The sequence below is a fragment of the Haematobia irritans genome, chromosome 1 (assembly GCF_050003625.1).
Source record: "Haematobia irritans isolate KBUSLIRL chromosome 1, ASM5000362v1, whole genome shotgun sequence".
NCBI lineage: Eukaryota > Metazoa > Arthropoda > Insecta > Diptera > Muscidae > Haematobia > Haematobia irritans.
The window spans coordinates 170,188,880-170,196,356 of NC_134397.1; the positions used below are offsets into that span (position 1 = coordinate 170,188,880).

Sequence of the window (7,477 nt, forward strand, 5' to 3'; positions counted from 1 at the left end):
TATTGCTTATTTTAGTTGTGCGTGCTTTTGTTAATTTAATACGAACGTTTTTAATGACATCTTTATCAAATTAAAAAATTCGACACTCACCGCTCGACTTTCCTACAGAATACCCTAAATAACAATATTAATTAAAAAATAATCAATACCAACTTCATAACAATCAAATTCTATATTTGGCAATAAATTTGAGTTTCTTCGGCTCTTGAAAGTCTAATCAACATTTTTGTATCAATTAAACTTAATACTGTTCAAAATAAAAAAAAAGCACCAAAAGCACTAAATGAAAATTCCAGAAAGCACCAAGTTGGTGCTTTTTTTGAAAAGGCACCAAAAAGGCAATTTGGTGCTTTTTAGAAATCAAAAAGCACTAAATTTGGTGCTAAAAGCATCAAATTGGCAACACTGGTTGACATACTTTGTTTGTTATAACTTGTTTTAATCATTTACTTCCCATAGGGATGTATTAAGTTAATTTTAGAGGGCGTGAATTCGACATAAAATTATTTATCAACTCTAGTAATCATGGTTGAGATCAGTAATACATCGATAAAACAATTTCAATACAAATACAAGGATCATGAAGGTGAACAACGGGAGGCAACAATAGATATAATCATACCATACGAAGACAGCTTGGAGGAACTATCAACCCAATTATTAGCCCAAATGGATCCGATGATGAGATTTCTGGACGAAAATATAGGTTAGTTACAAACGATTGAATTGATATGACTAGGATATGGATAACTAGTATCTGTTCCCTGTTCTTTTTTAAGGTATAAAACATGCATTGCATGAATTCATTAAATTTGAAAATCAAAAATTTAGTGACGAATGCGCGGAAGAACTCTTAAATAAGGTCCGTAATAATGAAATTGATGTAGAAGAAATCATACGTGAAACGGAACGCCACTACAAGGAAGAGCTTATACAATTCGCAGACCGTGTTGGTCCAACCGATGAAGACATATTTGCCCAAAGTTTTCATCGACTGGTTCACTCGTCATCACTCGAAGAGATATTAAAGAAAGAGCGTGCCTATTCTAAAGTTATAGCCAACATGACCAAAGAGATGGATAAAGAGGTAGAGACTTTAAATAATTCCCAACAGGAAGAAATGGAGTCGAAAATAAATCAACTGGATATAACCACAACTCCTGAAGATATCAACAATTTATTGGCTCAACAATATTCCACTCAAAATTATGTTCGGAAAAGATATGAATCAGAGTTGGAAGCAAAAATCGGACATCAAAGGAATGAATATCGTAATTGGATAACTAGTCAAGTTAGTGAGTTATTTCAGTCGTCCCCAGTATCTACACCACTGGGGAATCGTTCATCAATGTTCATTTCGCAACAACCATCCATGGAGGAGAGCTTTACCATACACTTAGGTTCTCAACTCAAGCATATGCATAATATTCGTATATTAAGCTCTAATGTTAATGATCTCTGTAGCCCTTTATATGCGGATGAAAGGTATGTACAATCGATTCATAATTCTTAATATGAATGAACTCCACAGTAATGGTTGAATCACGTTTCCCATTTAATATTAGTAAGCAAGGACGAATCGGAGACATAAAGGTTCAGGAATGACTTTAAAGCATACGAACACTAGAACACTAGTTCGACTTTTCATAATCTATAGATTTAATAAATAAAATAAAATATTGGCTCTAGATTTTATAATTTATATACATACATGCCAAATAGTTCCTTTCCAATACAGTCATCAAACCGAAGTTGTTATTTGAACGAGAACGAGTGCATTAAATCAGAAAAATCAAAAATTCACTCTTGGTCGTTTGGTAAACTCTAAAGTGTAGATATGTTACTGATAATGACATTGACATTAGAGGTGTGCGCGTGACACGAAATTGTCGTGACGCGTGAATCACGTGAGTCGTGAATAAAATCTGAAGCAACTCTAGTGAATGTGCGTGAGTGGGACTAAAATAAATATGTCGGACTAAAAAAAATTTTTGCAAAAATACGCTCACGAAAAAAATCAAGATTTAATTCTTACTCGTATGTTAAATTAAATTGATTTAGCTGTCGAACTATATTTTGTTTACGAATTTTGTTACCTTTGCTCATTCCCGGTTGGAAAATGTCGTGACTCACGTGAATTGTCGTGAATCGTGCGTGAGTCTGTAAAAGTAGTTCGTGCGTGAGTGTGCGAGAGTACTGGGGGCTAATCACGGCACTCGATATCGAGAACTTTTGATCGAAATCTAAATTTTTCGGATCACGGGAGTCGATATCGAGTTTTTTTGATCGACAATTTTTTCGATTGGTAAATTGCAATCGTAAAACATTTTTCACTTGTTTTTTACATTGTTTTCGCCATTTGGCAACGCTTGAGAAATTGCATCAAATTTCGATCGAATCCCGTGCTCCAAACTTTTAATCGTATCGACAATTTTTTCGATACGATTATGAATTCGATATCGAATGCCGTGATTAGCCCCCTGCTTTTCATTTCGTGAATGTGCGTGAGTGTTAGTGGCTACGACACTTATCGTGCGTGAATAAATATTTGACTTCGTGAATGGCGTGAGTGTGAGTGAAATTTCACTACGCGCACACCTCAATTTGACGTATAATTTTGCCCAAATGTTATTAACATTCCTGCCAACTCAAAATGTAAATCCCGCGACGATTAAATTGGAATTCAATTACTGTGAGAATTTTCATTATTTTCTGTATAGACAAATAATGTTTTAGTATGCACAAATAGCAAAATCGAATTTTAGTACCTTTGTACTTATCAAAACTAAATGAAATTTTGCATGGATTCCGTAGAATTTTTTACCCCAACGATTATCACCATAAATCTATGGTTATATAAATATATCATGATAAGAATATACCATCTAACTTGATACCGTCAACTTGGTAACACTTTGTTTCAGCTACCCTGTATTGTGGAGGCACAAGAAAATAAACAAATAACATCCATACTCATACTACACTCATAGAAAAAGTCTGCTAAAAACAGCAGTCTTTATTTACTGTTATATATTTTTACTTCATGGTGTAGCGAACAACAAAAATTGTAATTTGTATATTCCTGTTCTTTAATATCGTTAAAACTTTTATTTTGTTTCTTGTTACATCTTAATTTTTGAAATGTTCGTATTTTTGAGCTCATAAAATAGCAAAAAAAAAATTTTCTATTTCAGCAAACAGTGACTGCTCTTCGGTTTTGTAGCATACTTTGGGTATACTATCTCATCAGACAAAAATATATAATAATGTTAATTCCGTATTTGGGAGAGGCTATGTGTATTTATGACAAAGAATAATACAATATCTTTTTATATACAATTTGGACTGTCTGGTTGCGTCACCCAGTTTCACGTGTTTGGTAACTCAGTAATTGTTTAAAAATTCCGTTCTGATCGAAATTTAAATATACAACCCTTACAGACAATTCCTAATATAAATGTCTGATTAATGTGCGATTTATTACTTTATTCATATCACTTTTATTTCATAATATTAATAAAAATCTTTTAAAATATTATTGCTCTTTCTAACAATTTTGTCTTTTTAACATATTCCAGCTTAAATGGTTTAAACATGGCCTTGGGTTTGTACTCCAGTTCCTTGTGTGGTGTTGTCGTTTTAACCCCATCCGTACAAGCTCAAGCAAATAAGGATATAATTAAAAATGCTAATATGTCAACTGAATTTCATTTTAATCAGGTATGTATACCTACCAATGTGTACTTCCTGATCAATAATCATAAATTAATTACATATCAGATTAACGATCAGCTGGAAAAAATTGAACATCAAATAAGACAGCTCAACCTCAATTCTTCTTCGACGCCAAGTACGAAAAGTTTAAGTACAGCTAGTACTGATATAAGTATTAGTAGTTCTGATGGTGCTAATGATGGCAGTATTGTATCTCAATCTATACAAAGCAGTGCAAGCAATTCTCCTGTGAAAACTAGTGCTAAATTAAAAACTGGTGATTTTTTTATTACGAAGCATTCCAATCTCTCACAATCTCACGTTATATTCCATTTGATATCGGATGAACCAATTAATGCTCCAAGTGAAATAAATTCAAGACATCCGGTGATACTGGGTCTTCGCAATATTTTGAAAACGGCCAGTCGTCATGATGTTACAACGTTGACCATACCTGCACTCTTGCGTCATGAAATGTCAGAGGATATGACGGTTTCGTGGTGTACACGAAGAGCTGAGCTAGTATTCAAATGCGCTAAAGGCTTTATGATCGAATCAGCATCCTGGGGTGGTGCTGAACTAAGGTAAATCAAAATATTGTATTCATATATACGCTGAAAATCTTTTCGATTAGTTGAATTTTTGTTAGAAAGGTAGAATAATGCAATAATAATATTTCAAAAGTCCATCGCCCTTGATTTACGAGTATAATGAATATTTGGAAGAAGTTTCAAAGGTTCAAAAGTTATTAACAATTCCAAGAATTTCGTTTTGCTAATTAGTAAACCAGAACATAGGGGTATAAATCGAATGTCGGGTTTTCCGAAGATTTCTTATACACAAAATATTCGTGTATGATATAATATACACGTTCAGTTGATATCTTTAGAGTACCTGCTATTTTATTCCATTTTAATTTACGGTCACTCAAAATCATTTGGTGATTTTTAATGTTTTCATTGATAACAATCGCTGTGTTCACCGTTTTATACTCTGGACGGAGGAGCTATGTTATCTGAAAACCTTATTAAACTAAGTAGCCCCAATTGCTAATTACATTCTTTTTATTTTCTATTGCAGCACTCTCCAGCTGTTACTACCACATAATATATCAGAGGATCTCTTCAGTACTCTAGCCAGTATGGTTCCAAATGTTTTTCGTGTGTCCAATCCCAAAATTTTAGTGGATACCTCAAAATAAATTTAGATTACTGTTTTAGGTGATTTATTTAAACTCGAAAAAATGTTTATAGATATTTATTTTTATTTAATTTATCATCATTAATATATACTTTTTAGTTTATTGCGAATGTTATGTCTGATTTTCAAAAAAATCACTCAACACCATACAATCAAAAAATTCCTGTAAATTTTATTTTCTTATTTTTCGTTTGGTTATGAATTCAATTGTAAGTTGTTTTGAGACAACCAATGCTGTTAAGTTTACTCTATATAAATATACTTATGTATGTTATATGTCAATAAATAATAAATCATTACTACCAATTTTATTTTTGCACTGATAGTAAACATAATTAAATTTTAATATCTCTTTTGCTTCAATGAAGATTAACAACAATACTATATAATTTACATACCCTTTTTCGATTTTTTGTTTCCATTTTCTTGGTTCATATGTTATATGATTTCAGTTCACATAATTTCAATCTACTTGTATTCAATAATGAATATATTCATTGCTTTACGTATTTATTGTATTTTATTTTTTAGTTTAATTTTATTTTACGTAGATCTGTGTTTCTTCTGCACTTCTGTTTTATGTGATATAGTTAGAGAAATCCTTTTGTAAGGTCTGTTGCGTTTGTTATGTTCAATTAGTGAGTTTTCGCGTATCTATGAGTGATAAAAAATCATGCATTTGTATCTTTAAAAGTACTTCGCAAAATAGAATATTGTTTTGTTGTAATTTTTATGTATGTGTTTTCATTTAGAATGACCTAAAATTATTTGTTTTTGAGTATTTTATACTTTAGTTTTCAATATTGGTCAAAATTAGTTCTCTAACGATGTGTGTGTGTTATACTTCCAGTTGATATAAATTGCCTCTTTCCTTTTTAATTTATGTGAAAACCTTTAAAACATTCCATTCCTGTTACATAAAATAAAACTACGTATGGTTTCGCGGAGCTGGTTTAGTCTTCAAAGGAATTGAATAAATTTTTATAACATTGGGCTTGTCTAAGACATTTAAATATTATCAGTGGGACTTATAGACAATCGAGGATGAAATTTAAAAGCAAAACATCACTCAGGAGGAATAAACAAAGCATCCCGTTTACGGACTTCTTTGACGGCGAGAATCAAAAACTTTTTGCCTCCAAATCGATAGCAACCATTTCACATCATGGTCTAAGGAGGTGAATCAGGAGTTCCATAGCCAAATCCAAGACCAGAGCATTCCCGTGTTTAATAGCAAGTTTCTTGTTAGTAAACGCGTGGAAAATGTTGCCACCAATGTTGAAAATACAAGATCCTGATCTCCAAATGGCAGAAGCCAAAGACGCAAACTCCAGACGGGGCAGAATATTGTAAACCAGCTGCTGATAAGTTCAATAGGCGGCTAAGTTACGCAAACCATGCCACCTCAAGGAGGATTTGACATCGGAAGGGATAACAATATATATCGTCTATCAGGTGACTGATTCCTGCAAAAGTCCAGCAAAAAATGGATGTAGTTGTACACGCATTCCTTTCAAAACGCATCCTAGATCCTCTATCTATCTAATGGGGACTTGCCGTTTATCTTTTCACTTCCATGGAGGTTCTGTTGAGAAGGTTTTGTAAATCAAGAAATGAATTTTTATTGACTAAATTTAAAACATATATATTTATGGAAAGATATTTTTTAATTTCTTCATTCTAAGGAATAACTCTTACAGAATGCAAAGGATCCGATAACGGAGGACTTCCGGGCATGGGCTATGACATGCCCATGTGAAGTTCCCCAATTCCTACTACTTGCAGACCACAACTTTTGGAAGGTTTTTTTTGTTTTGTACCGGACATTGATGAGGGAATAAGGGCGCAGTATCATTAAATCCGAATACCTGAATGTTGTGCATTTTCAACCTCTTCCTCCAGCTTTGAGAGAAATCATTAAACCATTCAGAATACCTGTATCATTAAACCATTTAGAATACCTGAATGTTGTACATTTTCAACCTCTTCCACCAGCATTGAGAGAAATTTTGCACAACATTGCTATATTAAATAAAAGCGATTTGTTGAATTGACTGTGAGGAAGCATGATGATACATGAGATTATTTACTAATTAAAATAAGTGTGTTTAATTTGTATTTTTAAACTTGGGCAACAAATTAAAACCATTAATGTGAAGAAATGAAGAGAATTTTGTGTTTTTCTTCTTATGCAACAAATTAAAAATATATATGTAATAAAATATGATTGATATTAAAAAACTAAAAATATATGTAGTCAGAATAACATATTTTAGACGACAAAGAATATCAAAAATTGGTAAGTAATATTCTGTTACAATCTTCTAATTCAGCAGTTAAGTTAGCTATGTCAACAGTTTTCCGTTGCTTAAATAATAAACAATCATCTTTCATAAAAAATCAAATATTCTCGAAGTAAAAAAATGGCAAATAAATATTGATAAATAATGATTTTAATTTCTGTGGACAATTACTGCTATTTTAACTTCTAAAATAACAAAAACCACACTTCACTTTTTAAGATTTCCACAATGCGTTTTAAAAACAAGAATAATTTATTTTC

The 7,477-nt window shown here is 32.1% G+C and overlaps 1 protein-coding gene across 1 annotated transcript; it reads left to right on the forward strand.

Annotated features, from left to right (window-relative positions):
* The first annotated feature begins 413 nt into the window (after positions 1 to 413).
* LOC142222133 (FERRY endosomal RAB5 effector complex subunit 3) lies at positions 414 to 5,220 on the forward strand. The gene is made up of 5 exons (XM_075292100.1): positions 414 to 706; positions 780 to 1,485; positions 3,579 to 3,720; positions 3,781 to 4,298; positions 4,795 to 5,220. Exons 1-5 carry the CDS (start codon positions 526 to 528, stop codon positions 4,913 to 4,915), a joined length of 1,668 nt encoding a protein of 555 aa, XP_075148215.1. The 5' UTR covers positions 414 to 525; the 3' UTR covers positions 4,916 to 5,220.
* The last annotated feature ends 2,257 nt before the right edge of the window (positions 5,221 to 7,477 follow it).

Coding starts and splice junctions, on each gene's coding strand:
- LOC142222133 (XM_075292100.1), top strand. CDS start 526: ATGGTTGAGATCAGTAATACATCGATAAAACAATTTCAATACAAATAC. Junction 1,486..3,578: donor CCTTTATATGCGGATGAAAG/GTATGTACAATC, acceptor AACATATTCCAG/CTTAAATGGTTTAAACATGG. Junction 4,299..4,794: donor TGGGGTGGTGCTGAACTAAG/GTAAATCAAAAT, acceptor TTTCTATTGCAG/CACTCTCCAGCTGTTACTAC.